Source organism: Myxine glutinosa, chromosome 5, assembly GCF_964187855.1.
Source record: "Myxine glutinosa chromosome 5, kmMyxGlut1.1, whole genome shotgun sequence".
Taxonomy (NCBI): domain Eukaryota; kingdom Metazoa; phylum Chordata; class Myxini; order Myxiniformes; family Myxinidae; genus Myxine; species Myxine glutinosa.
This window is the reverse complement of record NC_136265.1, coordinates 8,641,457-8,658,447: the sequence shown is the minus strand read 5'-3', so window position 1 is coordinate 8,658,447 and position 16,991 is coordinate 8,641,457. Positions and strand designations below refer to the sequence as shown.

At 43.2% G+C, this 16,991-nt stretch overlaps 1 protein-coding gene across 1 annotated transcript in view; it reads left to right on the top strand.

Annotated features, from left to right (window-relative positions):
• LOC144892201 (uncharacterized) overlaps positions 1 to 16,586 on the top strand; it is a 28,141-nt gene extending 11,555 nt beyond the window's left edge. The window contains exons 4-8 of the mRNA XM_078777562.1: positions 9,469 to 9,604; positions 11,816 to 11,947; positions 12,158 to 12,369; positions 12,702 to 12,837; positions 16,302 to 16,586. Of these exons, the coding sequence (XP_078633688.1) occupies positions 9,469 to 9,604; positions 11,816 to 11,947; positions 12,158 to 12,369; positions 12,702 to 12,837; positions 16,302 to 16,571 (886 nt within the window). The 3' untranslated portion in view covers positions 16,572 to 16,586. The remainder of the gene's footprint in view (positions 1 to 9,468; positions 9,605 to 11,815; positions 11,948 to 12,157; positions 12,370 to 12,701; positions 12,838 to 16,301) is intronic.
• The last annotated feature ends 405 nt before the right edge of the window (positions 16,587 to 16,991 follow it).

Genomic DNA, 16,991 nt, shown 5'->3' with positions numbered 1-16,991 from the left:
AAGTATTGTATTAAGATCACACAAGAATAACAGTACAAAAAACAATAGTAATCAATTGTACAACAAATATATCATTCCTATGATGGTACCATCAGTTTCGTACAATATAACTCACTGTGCTCCAAGTGAGCAAAAAGAACATCCCCAAAGTCTCTATCCCGGCTTCAAGCCAAAGTTGATCCACGCTCCAGTGATAGTCAGAAAAATGTCGAATCGAGATCAGAATCCCGTTCGGTTGACAGTGACAGTCACGCTGCCAAAGATACGTAAAGGTGCCCTCAAGGCGACTGGGAAATCACCCCTTTGGATATGGACGTTCAACGGCTCCCTTTACAGCGAACCGCAAATTTCCACTCAAAATCCACGTTACACACACACACCAGCTTAACTTCTGGATGCGGTGAAATGGTTGAAGCGAGGCAAAGAGCCCAGAGTGATGCGAAATCAGGCGCGAGACAAAAACGGCCAACGGGCCTCTTCTCGAGGCGCAACTGCCCTCAAACAACGATTCTCTTCGGAATCAACCGCAAAACCTGACACGCAGGTTGATCTGTCACAGCGATAACAACTCTGTCGCAGGAATCCCTTTCCCGGGAAACCCGAAGTTCACTCGTGACCCTCGTTCGCCAACGTTTGCTCAAGACCTCGAAGCAGCTCGGCTTCTTGTCCGACTCACTCGCTCTGCCTCCTTTTCCTCTTCTTCCTCTTCGTCCGGTTCCGGTTACTTTTAAAACATTAACTTTTTTTACCTTTTGAAAATAGTAATCTCTATTTCACTTAAACGACAACAATAGTAGTACATGCAACCAAAAATGTCTTCAGTGGATGAGAACCACAACAACGGAAGTGACGAATCCGTAACAGTGTGGGGAGGAATGGGGGGCAGTAGAGGATGTACATGGACAAGATGGATACAGAAGGAAAATAATCAGGAAGGAAAAACTGGAAATTTGGAAGGAGGTTGGGGAATATAAATGGGGTAGAAAAGGTCATGTGTTTTTATGGGGGGGGGGGGGGGGGGTGGTGGTGATCTGAGATGATGTTGAACAGGTGAGACGGGTGTCTCAAAATTGAGAACTTCAAGAATGGATTGACTTTCAAGAGTAAACTGTCGGGTTATAGAGTACACGGGATAAAGTTATCTTTTCTGATACAAGATCGAGGCTCGTTTATTAGCGAGGTGACGGAGAGAAAAGAGGTGACAAAATGACGGTGGGGCCACGTTTGGATTCAACAAGCAAGGGAACGAATGGACAGGAAAAGAGGGGAGAGAAGAGTACAGGGAACACAATAACCAGAGCAAGCGTTGGGTTCATTTTTGTAGAAAAGGTTCCTGGTGGGGATGGAGGATGACATAAGATGGTGGTGCACCACCTAATTGAAGCCCTTGAGGGAAGAGCGACATTGAGGAGCCTCGGAAAGGCAGTTCAACAGACAAGAGAAAAGAAGAGCAAAAGAGTGGAGGTGTACGGTCCACTCGAAGGTGTAACAAGGAGGGAGTTACTGGAAGAAGGTGTACATACTGCAGGATCCATATCCGTGGAAGGTCAGAGGGTTCGGACACAGGACCGAGACCAGAGGAGAGGCGGTTAAAAAAAAAAAAAACAGATCAACAACCTGCTCGTTATGTTGTTAAAGCAACAGGCCTTGTGCTTCGGACTCTTCGTGAGAGATTCAAAATATGTTAACACCTTTGGTTTAGGACTTATGGTGGATTAGTAGATCAAAGGATGAATGGAGCCCTCAAGGAGATGGCAGCGACCTCTGGGTTTTCGTGATGAGTGAATGTCTTGTCACATGTAAAACATCATGCACAGTTTGTTATTGTTACATTGTAAGGAATACTTTGAAACCTAATCCTCCCCTATATCATCTTGAAGTACAATTAATTAAATGTATGAAATGTTTAAACTTCTCAATTTTAGTTGAGTATGGCTGTGGCACCATTCTGGAGCTTTTGTGTCCCACCTGATGCTGTCTCGATAAACCAAAGCCCTGAGGTTCTTTGGCAACCCACACCGGATTGTTAGGCCTGGCAATGCCTAGTCTCCTACAAAAAAAGAAGCAAAACAAAGATCGGTGTCCCCTATTTTCCATCGTCTCTCATATTGCCAGATATCTCCATCAACCACCCCTCTTCGGGCCTTCTAGTCTGCACAAGTTTCTTCAGCAACCTTCCCCTTGTTAACCTCACTCAACCCAAACGGTCTCACCAATCTTCATCTTCATTTTCGTAAACTCGTACAGTCCTGCTGCTCCTTACACCACCTTACACCATCTGCCGAGTAAAAAGGGGCAACACATTGAGGTTTATGAAGAGGTAAGAGGTTGAGGTTAAAGGACGAAGCAAATCCCCAATATGCTGTCTTCCGGTAGAGTTGAATATACAACCCCTTGGAGACCAATCCAGATTCCTGACCAACAAGCCACCACTGCACTAAATATACACGCTTTTATTGAATCCATGTGGATCAGCAATGTAGTCCACCTTGTACGAGTAGTCCCAACTTGATTATTGAGCAATAGCAGGAGTACCTGGCTTTGCTGGGGGAGTTAGGGGAGAGGGACGACAAAGATATACTACATATACATCTTTTGGGGGGAGGGGTGGCTTTGACAAGCCCCTCCGTTTTGGGGGAGAGGGGAAAGGGAATGAGGAAAAATTTAACTGCAAATAATGCTTTAACCTCAGTGTTGCCCAGGTAAAAAAGGAAATTGTAATACCCTCTGCCACCATCACCAGGTAGCGCTCCACGGTACACATTTACATAGAGAATGTACGCCCCTCTCCTGGTCCCTCCCCCAGACCCCCGAATGAAGCCGTGGCCACATAGCCTATGTTACCCCCAGACAAAGTTGTATTTGTATTTGTACCCCAAGTAAAGTATATAAGCTTTTATAACTGGAGTACCCGGTGTTGCTCAAGCGAAAAAGAAATGCTAAAACATTTGAAATGAGGGCAAATATGATAGGAAAGCAATTACATCCAAATCAGAATTCATCACAAATGTCAAATCATCATTTTACTTTTTCGTTGAATATAAAGTCACGTGAAAAAGTAAGTACACCCCATGTAAAGTTTTGACTTTTTCAACATATTTCAACATATTTCAACATACAGCTATTTGATTTTCATTTCAACAATATTGACAGATAAAGGTGATATAATATAACAAATATCATGAAACATTTACATTTTGTAGTCCATTGTATAATTTAAATAAACATAAATGCAAATTTCGCACGTGGAAAAAGTAAGTACACCCCGACATTTATCACGACTTCAAATACCTAAAATTAGAATCAGGTGCACCAGCTCAGGTGCAAATGATTAGAACATTGTTAGAGAGGATCTTGGAGGAACCAGTCTTATTTAAACCTCAGACATTTAGTTTGGTTTGCTCTTTGTTGTTGAAGTGTGCGGCGTCACCATGCCAAGATCAAAAGAGCTCTCTGAGGCCTTCAGAAAGAAGGTTATAGATGCCTACGAGTCTGGGAAGGGATTTAAAAAGATCTCCAAACAATTTGAAATCAATGATTCGACTGTCCGGAAGATCATCGACAAGTGGAGAACATTCCAAACAACTGCCAACTTGTTCAGGCCAGGCCGCCCCAGCAAGTTCAGCCCGAGAGCAGACCGCAAGATGCTGAAAGAAGTCTCTAAGAACCCCAGAATGTCATCACGGGACATACAGGTAGCTCTTGCCACTGTTGATGTCAAAGTGCACAAGTCTACCATGAGAAAGAGGCTGCACAAATTTGATCTACATGGGAGGTGTGCCAGGAGGAAACCTTTGCTGTCCAGAAAGAACATCAGGGCAAGACTAAAGATTGCAAATGAACACCTCGGCAAAAACCAGCACTTCTGGAACAATGTGCTCTGGACAGATGAGTCAAAGGTAGAGCTATTTGGCCACAGTACCAGAACACTTGTTTGGCGAAAACCAAAGACAGCATTTGACCACAATAACCTGATACCAACTGTAAAGCATGGTGGTGGAAATATTATGGTTTGGGGCAGCTTTGCTGCATCAGGGCCTGGGCAGCTCACCATCATATAATCCACTATGAATTCTTCATTGTACCAGAGGGTGCTTGAGGATAATGTGAGGCCATCTGTCGTAGAAGTTGAAGCTCAACCGAAGGTGGACCTTGCAACATGAGAATGACCCGAAACATACCAGTAAATCCACCAAGGAATGGCTGAAAAGAAAGAAATGGAGGGTTCTGGAATGGCCAAGTCAAAGCCCCGATCGAAATCCCATCGAAGATGTTGTGGGGGGATTTGAAACGAGCTGTGCATGCAAGAAACCCCTCAAACATCGCACAGCTGAAAGAATTCTGCATGGAGGAGTGGGCAAAAATTTCTCCCAGTCGATGTCAGAGACTGGTAGACAGTTATAAGAAACGCCTACTTGAAGTTGTTTCTGCCAAAGGGGGCAATACCACCGATTAGAGACAAGGGTGTACTTACTTTTTCCACATGCGAAATTTGTATTTATGTTTATTTAAATTATACAATGGACTACAAAATGTAAATGTTGAATGATATTTGTTATATGATATCACCTTTATCTATCAATATTGTTGAAATGAGGATCAAATAGCTGTATGTTGAAATATGTTGAAAAAGTCAAAACTTTACATGGGGTGTACTTACTTTTTCACGTGACTGTATGCTGCTGAATGTGCCGTTCATCACGTTTCTGAGTCAAGTATGATGACGTTCTGGGAGAAGAAGAGGCCTTACCACCAACTTTGACCGCTTCTGGTAATGTTTTATTACTTGTGTTCAAATGTCTGGTGATTGTTTTGCATTTATTTATGCGAATGTGTACTTGTGTATAACTGTCATTAATTTTTAAATGTTTTGGCATTATCGAGCGATTTTTTTTATTTAAATTTTTACATAGATTATATATATACCGACTTCTTTCCTGGAAGTCCTAGCTGTGTCCATGTGTTTTATACCTTTCCCGCCTCCTCACCCCCCTTCCCACGCCTCCTCCCCCCAAGCCCTCTCCCTCCCACAGATCTCCTGATGTCCCTGCTCTCAAATGTTGTAATTGTGTGCTTCCCCCTCTCTCCCCATCTTGTCTCCCGCTCCCTTTATAATGTCCTATGCATTCGTTTGTTTGTTTTTGTCATTAATGTTAGCTCTTACACGAGCCTCGATCTTGTATACAAAAAAAAAAAAAAAAAAACTCCAAAAAAACGATCTTTTTTTTTTTTCATAATTTTTTTTTGTTTGTTTTTGGCCTAAAACACTCCCAGACACTCATTGATGAACGTCTGAAAGTTTGACGAAGATCAGTTCAGTCAACTTTGAGAAAATTGGCGACACACAGACAGACATCTCTGTTCTATAGTAGATTGTCCACACAGATCAGGCAAACACAGCCGTTGAGCTTGGTGGAAGTGACGTATATTTTGGGGGCACCGTGGGTACTGGTGACACCATATTGTGACGGCACTTTTCTCTCTACGATCAGTAGGGCATTTGAGGGGAAATTTCCTCCTCCCCTTGGATGCCAACCCATGGGGTTTGTCCCTACTCTATCCTCTAAATGCTGAGCGCCAAGCAAGGAAGCAGCACCTACCATTTTAAAAGTCGTTGGTATCACTCAGCCAGGATTCGAACCACCAACCTCCAAAATTCAGAGTGGGATGTTTAACCACAAAGCCACTGAGTCTTTAACGTCATGTACCGGGTGCTCTCCCACCATGCAGATACAATGACCGATTATTTAATTATTGTAAATGCTGCGCAATAAAACCAGTACGTTACGGTATATTAAAGGTTTAGAGGGGTAAAGGGACTTTCTGGCCACCAAGCAGTTGTATCTTGCTCTTTCCTCTTCTTTGTACGAGTTTCACCTTCCAAGTGGCGTTTATTGGTGTCCTTGCAAACACTGACTTACAAAAAGAGAGACTAATAAAAACAGATAAAAGGAAAGGAGGAAAAAGGATTTTTAAAATGTACCAGAGAGTTCATAGAACACCTTGCTCCACGAAGTCTTGAGAAAAAGGACATGAGGAGGGTTTTGAAACTCTTGCTTTGCCTTTCCGAGCGTGATCTATATTCTCAATGAGCTGCCATTTTGTCTGAATCTCGATATTCCCCAATGCTGAGACAGAGCATGAGCGTAAAATTTGATTGGTCGACATGGTGTAAAAGGATGTAATATTTTGTCCTTGTCCTGCGTAGCTGAAGGTTTTGGAAAGTGCCAACAACGTGGTTTGTGTTCTACAGTGTTCAAGTATATAATTAAATAAAACAAAGTAAAGATTATAAATAAATAAATAAATAAATAAAATAAACATTTTAAAACTGTAGAAAAACAAAACCTTTTTTTGGAAGTTCACCGCGGTTGATGCAGCGTCTTTTACACCACCTTATCTGACATGTTACATTACTTCTTCATGCCAGTTGTTTGTGTCCTTTATGACGTCCTTATAAACAGTAAGTTTCCTGTTTGGAATTATTTTGAATTTTGTTTTCCTGCCAGACAGGGAGACAGGAAAAAATATCACCTCACCCGTCTCTGTGCATGCGCAATCGGGACAAGATCCCGTACAATTTTACCAATTCAGAGCCAATGTATACACAAGGAATTCAGACGCAGGAGGAGGCCATATCAACACCAGACCAATTTAGATAAGAAAAAGGAAAGTGCAAAAAAAAGTTTTTCCTCTTTTTCTGTAGTTTTTCTGGACTTTGTTATTTTCCTTTCCGGAGGAGGCAAAGGTGGTTCTCAGGTGAGAAACGCACATAAACCACACACTACCCCTTGACGAGATTCGCATAATCAACACTCCGCAGAGATGCGCACAACCATCGAACCATACTCAAGCTATCTAAAAGTCCTGTCAATATCCGTATACACCTCTATGTCCAATACTTCCAGGTACCTATCAAATTCCAATTTAAACTTATCTACAGTTCTGTTGCCACGACCTTTCCAGGGAGACCATTCCATGCATGAACTAGTGAGTGAAAGACCTCTTACCTTGCTTGCCACCATCTTAACATTGATCTTCTTCATTCTCCGGCTGTGTCCCCTGGCCCGATCATTGTCTATTATAATACCGTAAGGACTCGACTTTGTTATCCCTTTTATGCCGCACCCAGTGACCCGATGCCCACGGCACTAATGGATTTACGATCTACGAACCGCGCTCTTTGTTTATCACGTACAGACATACTCGAAAAATCTGAATTAGCCGACGTTGGGGCCCAAAAGCATCCGATTAACTGCCGATACGACGCCATCTTACGACGCCATCATATTGGCGTCTGCTGGGTGAAGGCGAAGCAAGCCGTCCGCTGATTGGACAGGCGAAGGCGACAGCAAGCCGTCCACTGAGTGGACAATCCCAGAGTGGTGCTATGCCGATTCCTATTACGAATCCATTCATTTTTCAAAAGTATATCGTAGCGTTGTCATTTAAGTAGATTGCAATAAATACGTTGTTCATATACGCACTCTTCATTCTCATCTTTCTTCCTAACTCTTACTCGGACAAGCAAATCCCCTATGCCATCCATAATGGTACACTCTATCCATACACCACATCCTCCCTTCCGTGGATGTTCCACGGGTTTCAGCTAGTTGTCTATTATTCTGAAGAACTCTTCTGCACTTATGTTGTCGTTACCCTTCTCCACCATATCCCCTCGTAACCGCCTCCTTGTCACCTTCAACCGCTCCTGATAGCTAAGTCAATCAGCTTGCTTGCTAGGCCCAGAATCAATCCAGTTGCCCTCTTGTTCTGAACCCTCTCTATGGCCGCTATATGGTCCTTCCTGAGTCGTGGTGACCAGAACTGCACACAATATTCTAGATGAGGCCCTCACTAAACTCTTGTGCTGTTAAAACATCTGGTGTTCAAAATATAACATTCAATTGAAATTTCATCACACAAGTAATTCCTTGATCATAAAATAACGTGTGTAGACACAGTGACGCAATTACTTAACCATGCTATTTGCTACGCGTGTGCAGGGTAAGAAGGGAAAGGGGAAAAGAGTTTGCAGAAAGACGAGCAAAGTGAATGTTAAAATTAGAAAGAACTAGGGCATGCCCGTACTATATATATATCTAAAATTATATCCCCCCCCCTCTATTTACATGAAATGGTTTGGTCCATTCGCAAAGCCAAAGCGAACGGCTTGCGAGTACGGTAGAACCCCCCCCCTCTATTTACATGAAATGGTTTGGTCCATTCGCAAAGCCAAAGCGAACGGCGAACGGCTAAATCGCCATAGCTCGGTAGCTCGCTGCTCTCTGATTGGTCGAATCGTTTTTTGGACATAGCTCGGTAACTACTTGTCCGATTAATATGAAACCTTGAAAAGGCACATCCTCGGGTCCCCAGCAATATACCTGGCAAGTTTCAAGTATATCGGACCGGTAGTTGTCGAGAAACAGCGGTCGCATACACACAGAGATTAGTGGAATTATAGATAGACTAGGGCATTGCCCGTACGTGGGTGCCCGTTCCTTGCCAAAAAAAAAAAAAAACGCTACCCGTACGCTCTACCCCGCCCGTACGCCCGTAAACAAAAAATAACAACGCTCTTCGCTTCCGCCCTTCGCTCTGACTGAATTGGGAGAAATAATGCGCATAAGAAATCGAATTACGTACCGTAATGGCGGTCAGCTCGTAACGCGCACACTGTCCGGAAGTTCGCATATCGCATATCTATCTATCTATCTATTAATGCCCATTTATTCAATTATCGCCAACGTATTTTGGCTTTTTGCAATTTAATCGCAAGGAAAAGTAGAAAGAGAAGAGGGAAAAAAAGAAAAGCCTTGCCTTGCTGCAAACAGCTGCTGCAAACAACAACAACATGGAAGGCTGCACTGTCCGGAAGTTGGCATATCGCAGTTACGATTATTTTAGTGTTAATGGCCAATTATTCAATTAGCGCCAACGTATTTTGGCTGTTTGCAATTTAATCGCAAGGAAAAGTAGAAAGAGAAGAGGGAAAAAAAGAAAAGCCTTGCATTAACGCATTAACGCTTGCATTGCATTAACGGTTCGGCACACGTGATAGCTCGCTGCTCTCTGATTGGTTGAAGCGTTTTTTGGACATAGCTCGGTAGGTACTTGTCCGATTAATTACAAACCTTGAAAAGGCACATCCTCGGGTCCCCAGCAATATACCTGGCAAGTTTCAAGTATATCGGACCCGTGGTTGTCGAGAAACAGCGGTCACAGACAAACACACAGACACACAGACAGACACACAGAGATTGCTGGAATTATAGATAGATGTCTAATGAGCAAAAAGAAAACTTCCCGCGGTCATGACTATCCGATTTCATTGTCACACGCTCAGGGTGATGAACCTTACTGATCTTCAACAAGGGAGTGGGCAACTTAAGGCAAACTTTGTGATAGTCTCTTTGTCACGTGACTTTTCTTTCATGAGCCTGTTTGTGTCATCAACTGTGGCAGACTCTTGTTCGAGCGAGTCATCAAGGCGGTCAATGAAGACCAGGCGGAAGCCAGCGATTCACGAATGGTAACTTCACGAATAAACGTTGCAACGGACACCGTTGGAAATCGTCACTCCATGGTGAGTGTCCAACAGGTAAGCGACCGTCCGTCAACAAATGGACACAACTCAATCCCAAATTCTGCTTTAAGATGTAGAAGGAACTAGAACGCCACTCAGTGGAGCGCATACTCCCGCCGTGGGTTTAGTTGGAATAATACGTTTTGTTTAACATCCCCTCTCCCCAAAACAATAAATGAAAAAGAAAGTAAGCCCAAACTGTCAGATAATTTATTTTGATATATCTCGGAATTGGAGGAGAAAAACATCATTTAAGAATAAGAATAAAAGCTTTAATGCAGTAAAACAGAAAAAATCTTTCCAAAAATAATTCCTGGATCGGGAATAATATCCTGAACTTCACCAAAAACTAATCAATTCTTCCTTATCCCAAGGATAATCATCCCACCAACTTTCATCCAAATCCGTTCAGAATTTTTCCAGATATCTTGTTCACAAACACACGAACATACAAACACACACGGACGGACGGACACGATCGAATGCGTTACTCCCTGGCGGGAGTAATAAACCTGAAAATCGCAGAGCCAGAACCAGAATTATTTATTTGGTCTGGGAAGCCGATGCGAGGTTTCTTCTTCTTCAGCCTCTCAACCCTGGGTGAATATGCGATCTTTTAAAAAAAAGTTGGAATTTTGCCAAATCTGTTTTATTCGTTTGTTATAAATATACCTCAGCCATTGACAAATCTGGAACTAAGTCTTTATAAGTTCATCAAATACTGACACCACGAATGACATTCGCTGAGCTAAATGTTGATATCTCTTCTGAGGTTAAAAAAAAAAGAAAAAAAAAAAAAAAAAAGGTTTAAAGCATTATTCGTATCAAACGATACATTTTATGAAACGGGGAAACCGAATACACACTTTGGTGGTTTTAAAATGACAGAATATGTCTTTATTAGAAAAAAAATAAAATTAACATTGAAGACGACGCTGCTAAAAAAAATACACCGCTCTAACGCATAACCACGAGTTTAAACTATATTTACCACAAATATGAAAACTATTTTCATATCACAATGTTAAATATAGAATATATAGAAGATAATGTAAAAAAAAAATGAGCCCTATCTTCCAATGGTAAAAAAATCCTTCAAAAAATTCCTGGATCCGGATTAATATCCTGAGCTTCACCAAAAACTAATCAATTCTTCCTTACCCCAAGGGCAATCATCCCACCAACTTTCATCCAAATACGTTCAGAACTTTTCCAGATATCTTGTTCACAAACACACGAACATACGAACACACACACACACACACACACACACACACACACACACACACACACACGGATGGACACACACACACACACACACACACACACACGGACGGACGGACACGATCAATGCATTACTCCCTGGTGGGAGTAATAAACCTGAAAATCGCAGAGCCAGAACCAGAATTATTTATTTGGTCTGGGAAGCCCATGCGAGGTTTCTTCTTCTTCAGCCTCTCACAACCTGGGTGAATATGGGATCTTTTTTTTAAAAGTTGGAATTTTGCCAAATCTGTTTTATTCGTTTGTTAATATACCTCAGCCATTGACAAATCTGGAACTAAGTCTTTATAAGTTCATCAAATACTGACACCACGAATGACATTCGCTGAGCTAAATGTTGATATCTCTTCTGAGGTAAAAAAACAACAAAAAAAAAACAGTTTTAAAGCATTATTCGTATCAAACGATACATTTTATGAAACCGGGAAACCGAATACACACTTTGGTGGTTTTAAAATGACAGAATATGTCTTTATTAGAAAAGAATAATAATTAACATTGAAGACGACGCTGCTAAAAAAAATACACCGCTCTAACGCATAACCACGAGTTTAAACTATATTTACCACAAATATGAAAACTATTTTCATATCACAATGTTAAATATAGAATATATAGAAGATAATGTTAAAAAAAATGAGCCCTATCTTCCAATGGTAAAAAAATCCTTCAAAAAATTCCTGGATCCGGATTAATATCCTGAGCTTCACCAAAAACTAATCAATTCTTCCTTACCCCAAGTGCAATCATCCCACCAACTTTCATCCAAATCCGTTCAGAACTTTTCCAGATATCTTGTTCACAAACACACACACACACACACACACACACACGGACACGAGTGAATGCATTACTTCCTGGCGGGAGTAATTATAGAATGACCAGACATTCATCTTTCCCTGTGTCTATCTGTGTTTCCTAATTACATATTTGATGTTGAAGATCAAGCGCAACGAACAGCAAGACTACGGGTCAATGAAAAATGGATGGGGCTTGAAGTTGAAGACAAAATGCATTGGCCAACAAAATGGAGTCTCTGTGGGCGCGGGGGTCAACGTTGATGAAAACATGGGGGTAAGACTATCCATGGTAACAATACATCACCGGTCCTGAGTACGATGGTGCATCAGCTAATCCACCAACTTGCGCATTTGTCTATGAAGAGAACATGTTTCTGGGTTCACTCACAATAACTTTGCCTTATTGTTGTTGGTCAGAACAAGGCCTCAAGTAGAAATGGAGAAGTCTTCTGGTCACGATTACATGCGTCGTTTTTACTTCCAGGTTGTGCAACTGCCTCAAGTCCCATCCGTGGATGACGATTGCAAGCAAATAGAAAAACAGCAGCAGGAAGTGGAAGTTCGGCAGAGCATAGTAGATGGCTCTGTGACGTCAACAAAGATAAAAGTCACACGTTCAGATGGTTACACATTCAGCGATGGCAGCACCACCAGGAAGGGAATATATGGTTATGGTATGACCCCAGGTAAAGAAAGGTAAGAATTGTCTTGGGGATGGATGAACTAGCTCCTTGAAAGAGAAAAGGTTCTGAGAATGAAGATTATATGATGATGTAGGCGGGGATGAAGATGACGTATGGTAGTTATGGTTTTTTATGGGCAGATTTGGATACATAGTCGAGGCTCCTGGAAGAGCGAGAACAGGTGCTTGCCACACCTAAGCACGTGCTTGTTAAGGTTGAAGAACACTATAGTTATGAACATTATGGGTGTCAATGAAGGATTTGTGAATTAACCGGTTTGATGGAAGATCGTTCAAAATGTTCCCGTTGAGTGCGGTTGAGATCGAGAAACCCTCTTTGCCCCAGGTTTTTCGAAGATGGAATGACTTTGGAGAAGGCTGTATGGATTGTTGCCTCAAAGCCACCAGGAACACAGGACGTTGAGCAGGGGGCCTTGTACATCCAGCAAGCCTGCTTCAGGAACCAAGGAAACAAATATGAGGTACCCTCCACGTGCCACACTTGGAGGCAGTTCCCAGCGATGTGATTGTTCTCCTTTCCCTTCCATGACTCCCTGAAGGTAGCCAAATGCGGAGTCATTGGTCGAGTCCCACTTATCCGATCAAATGCACACTTGACCAGGATATTCGATGACTAATTTGGTGTGCATTCACCACAAAGGTGTGGATGTGGAATCCTGTAGATTTGGACAGGGATTTACTCAAATCAAAGACGCTCTGGCCTAGTTTTCCAAAAGGCACAGTGGTAATATTTCAGGTCGACGAGCAAACGTTACCATTCATTTGGCGGCATTAGATCGAGGGGAATGCCATGGTCTCCATCTTCTGTCCACCAAACCAGGGGAATTTGGAAAGATCGAGTTCAAATTTAATTTTTATCCGACTGATTAATATAATAATAATAATACATTTATTTTATATAGCGCTTTTCAAGAAGCCCAAAGACGCTTTGACAGAGTACAAAAAACAGGTGCAAAAAGACTAAAATCAATAGGTAAATAATCAAAGCAAAAGGAAGGAGAAGGAGAAGAGATAGTCAGGGGTTAAATGCTGTGGGTTAAATGTTGAATGCAGTGTTGAACAGGTGGGTCTTGAGTGATGTTTTGAATGTGGTGAGTGAGGAGGAGTCTCTGATGGTGTGAGGTAGTGAGTTCCAGAGGGTGGGAGCAGCGATGGAGAAGGCCCTGTCCCCCCAGGATCTGAATTTGGTCCGGATGGGGGTGGGGGGGGGGGGGTCAGGAGGTTGGTACCAGCAGAGCGGAGGTTGCGGGTGGGAGTGTGTCTGGAGAGGAGGTCAGCCAGGTAGGATGGGGTCAGGTCATGGAGGGCTTTGTAGGTCAAGAGGAGCATTTTGTACTGGATTCTCTGGGGGATGGGGAGCCAGTGAAGCTTGTAAAGGACGGGGGTGATGTGGTCACGGGTCCGGGAATGGGTGAGTAGACGGGCAGCGGAGTTCTGAATGTATTGGAGTTTATTGGTGATTATTGAGGGTGAACCATAGAGGAGGCTGTTGCAGTAGTCCAGACGGGAGGCGATGAAGGCGTGGATGAGGGTTTCTGCAGCCGTGGAGGAGAGGGATGGACAGAGACGGGCGATGTTTTTCAGGTGAAAGAAGGCTGTCTTTGTGATCTGTTTAGTGTATTTGTCGAAGTAGAGGGTTTGGTCAAAGATGACGCCAAGATTCCGGATGTGAGGGGAGGTGGATACTGGGAAACCGTCGATGTTGAGGGCAAAGTTATGGGTGGACTTGGTGAGCGTTTTTGGGCCAATGATGATTATTTCAGATTTATCATAGTTAAGTTTGAGGAAGTTGATTTGAAGCCAGGATTTTATTTCAGAGATGCAGTTTGTCAGGATAGAGTGGGTGTCGGTGGAGATGGACTTGGTGGAGATGAAAAGCTGGATGTCATCGGCGAAGCAGTGGAATTGGAGACCATGACGGCGGATTAAGTGACCAAGGGGGGACAGGTACAGGATGAAGAGGAGGGGGCCAATAACTGAACCTTGGGGGACACCTTGGGGGAGGGGAGCAGTGGGGGATTTGCAGTTATTGATGGAGATGAACTGGCATCTGTCAGAGAGGTATGATTTAATCCAAGAGAGGGCAGTGCCGGTAATGTTAAAGGTGGTTTCAAGTCGGGTGAGGAGGATGGTGTGATTGATGGTGTCAAAGGCGGCGCTGAGGTCGAGGAGGATGAGAATGTTGAGGTTGCCGGCGTCAGAGGAGAGGAGAAGGTCGTTGGTGATTTTGAGGAGAGCAGTTTCAGTACTGTGGTTGGAGCGGAATCTGGATTGGAATGTTTCATACAGGTTTTAATATGACATCAGTTAAAACTAGAAAGGGACTCGGAAGAGAGCACGCCTCCGCCAGGCTAGACGCCTCACATTTTGTATCCCACTGATAGGCCAGATCTGGTTCTGGACCTGAATCAAAATCGAATCGGCTTGTTTTTGACACCTAACCAACTCGTCCACCTAGTTTTTTTTTTTTGGCCCCATCTCTCAATGGCGAAGAATCACTTTCAAATAAAAAAAATTCTCGTATCCGGATCTTCACCAAAATCAAATCAATTCTTCCTTGTCACACACCCAACCTGTCCTTCACCAATATCTAATCAATTCTTCCTTGTCACACACCCAACCTGTCCTTCACCAAAATCTAATCGATTCTTCCTTGTCACACACCCAACCTGTCCTTCACCAATATCTAATCGATTCTTCCTTGTCACACACCCAACCTGTCCTTCACCAATATCTAATCGATTCTTCCTTGTCACACACCCAACCTGTCCTTCACCAATATCTAATCGATTCTTCCTTGTCACACACCCAACCTGTCCTTCACCAATATCTAATCGATTCTTCCTTGTCACACACCCAACCTGTCCTTCACCAATATCTAATCGATTCTTCCTTGTCACACACCCAACCTGTCCTCACCAATATCTAATCGATTCTTCCTTGTCACACACCCAACCTGTCCTTCACCAATATCTAATCGATTCTTCCTTGTCACACACCCAACCTGTCCTCACCAATATCTAATCGATTCTTCCTTGTCACACACCCAACCTGTCCTCACCAATATCTAATCGATTCTTCCTTGTCACACACCCAACCTGTCCTCACCAATATCTAATCGATTCTTCCTTGTCACACACCCAACCTGTCCTCACCAATATCTAATCGATTCTTCCTTGTCACACACCCAACCTGTCCTTCACCAATATCTAATCGATTCTTCCTTGTCACACACCCAACCTGTCCTCACCAATATCTAATCGATTCTTCCTTGTCACACACCCAACCTGTCCTTCACCAATATCTAATCGATTCTTCCTTGTCACACACCCAACCTGTCCTCACCAATATCTAATCGATTCTTCCTTGTCACACACCCAACCTGTCCTCACCAATATCTAATCGATTCTTCCTTGTCACACACCCAACCTGTCCTCACCAATATCTAATCGATTCTTCCTTGTCACACACCCAACCTGTCCTCACCAATATCTAATCGATTCTTCCTTGTCACACACCCAACCTGTCCTCACCAATATCTAATCGATTCTTCCTTGTCACACACCCAACCTGTCCTCACCAATATCTAATCGATTCTTCCTTGTCACACACCCAACCTGTCCTCACCAATATCTAATCGATTCTTCCTTGTCACACACCCAACCTGTCCTTCACCAATATCTAATCGATTCTTCCTTGTCACACACCCAACCTGTCCTCACCAATATCTAATCGATTCTTCCTTGTCACACACCCAACCTGTCCTCACCAATATCTAATCGATTCTTCCTTGTCACACACCCAACCTGTCCTCACCAATATCTAATCGATTCTTCCTTGTCACACACCCAACCTGTCCTCACCAATATCTAATCGATTCTTCCTTGTCACACACCCAATTTTGTTTCCACTTTATCACCCGCAGCTTCGAAGCTTGGATGGCATAGCAAAGCTCGTCGAGGCCCTCGGTGTCTACAGACAGCCCAGGATACACCGTGCCATCGGAGGGGCACTGAGGAATGCTGTGTTCGAGGACGATGACAACAAGATGGAAGTCAAAGCAGTTGGAGGTCTCGAAGCCCTGTCTGAGGTTCTAACAAACAGTGGTGATGCAGAGACCTTATGTCAGGTCACAGGTACAGTGAATAAGGCTAATTTTCGAGGTATAACTTGTCTGTTTCCTTTTTCCACTTGATCAATCATTCAATTAGTTAATTTAAAAGCATTTTGCACATGTTAAGTTTTGACATCTTGGGTTGCTTAACCACAATCTCCATCCAACACTACCCCCCAAAACACCTCAACGCCCCACTATCTCAATCCAACACTACCCCCCGAAACACCTCCACAATGCCCTACTATCTCAATCCAACACTACCCCCCAAAACACCTCCACAACGCCCCACTATCTCAATCCAACACTACCCCCCGAAACACCTCCACAATGCCCCACTACCTCAATCCAACACTACCCCCCAAAACACCTCCACAACGCCCCACTATCTCAATCCAACACTACCCCCCGAAACACCTCCACAATGCCCCACTATCTCAATCCAACACTAACCCCCTAAACACCTCCTCAATGCCCCACTATCTCAATCCAAAACTACCC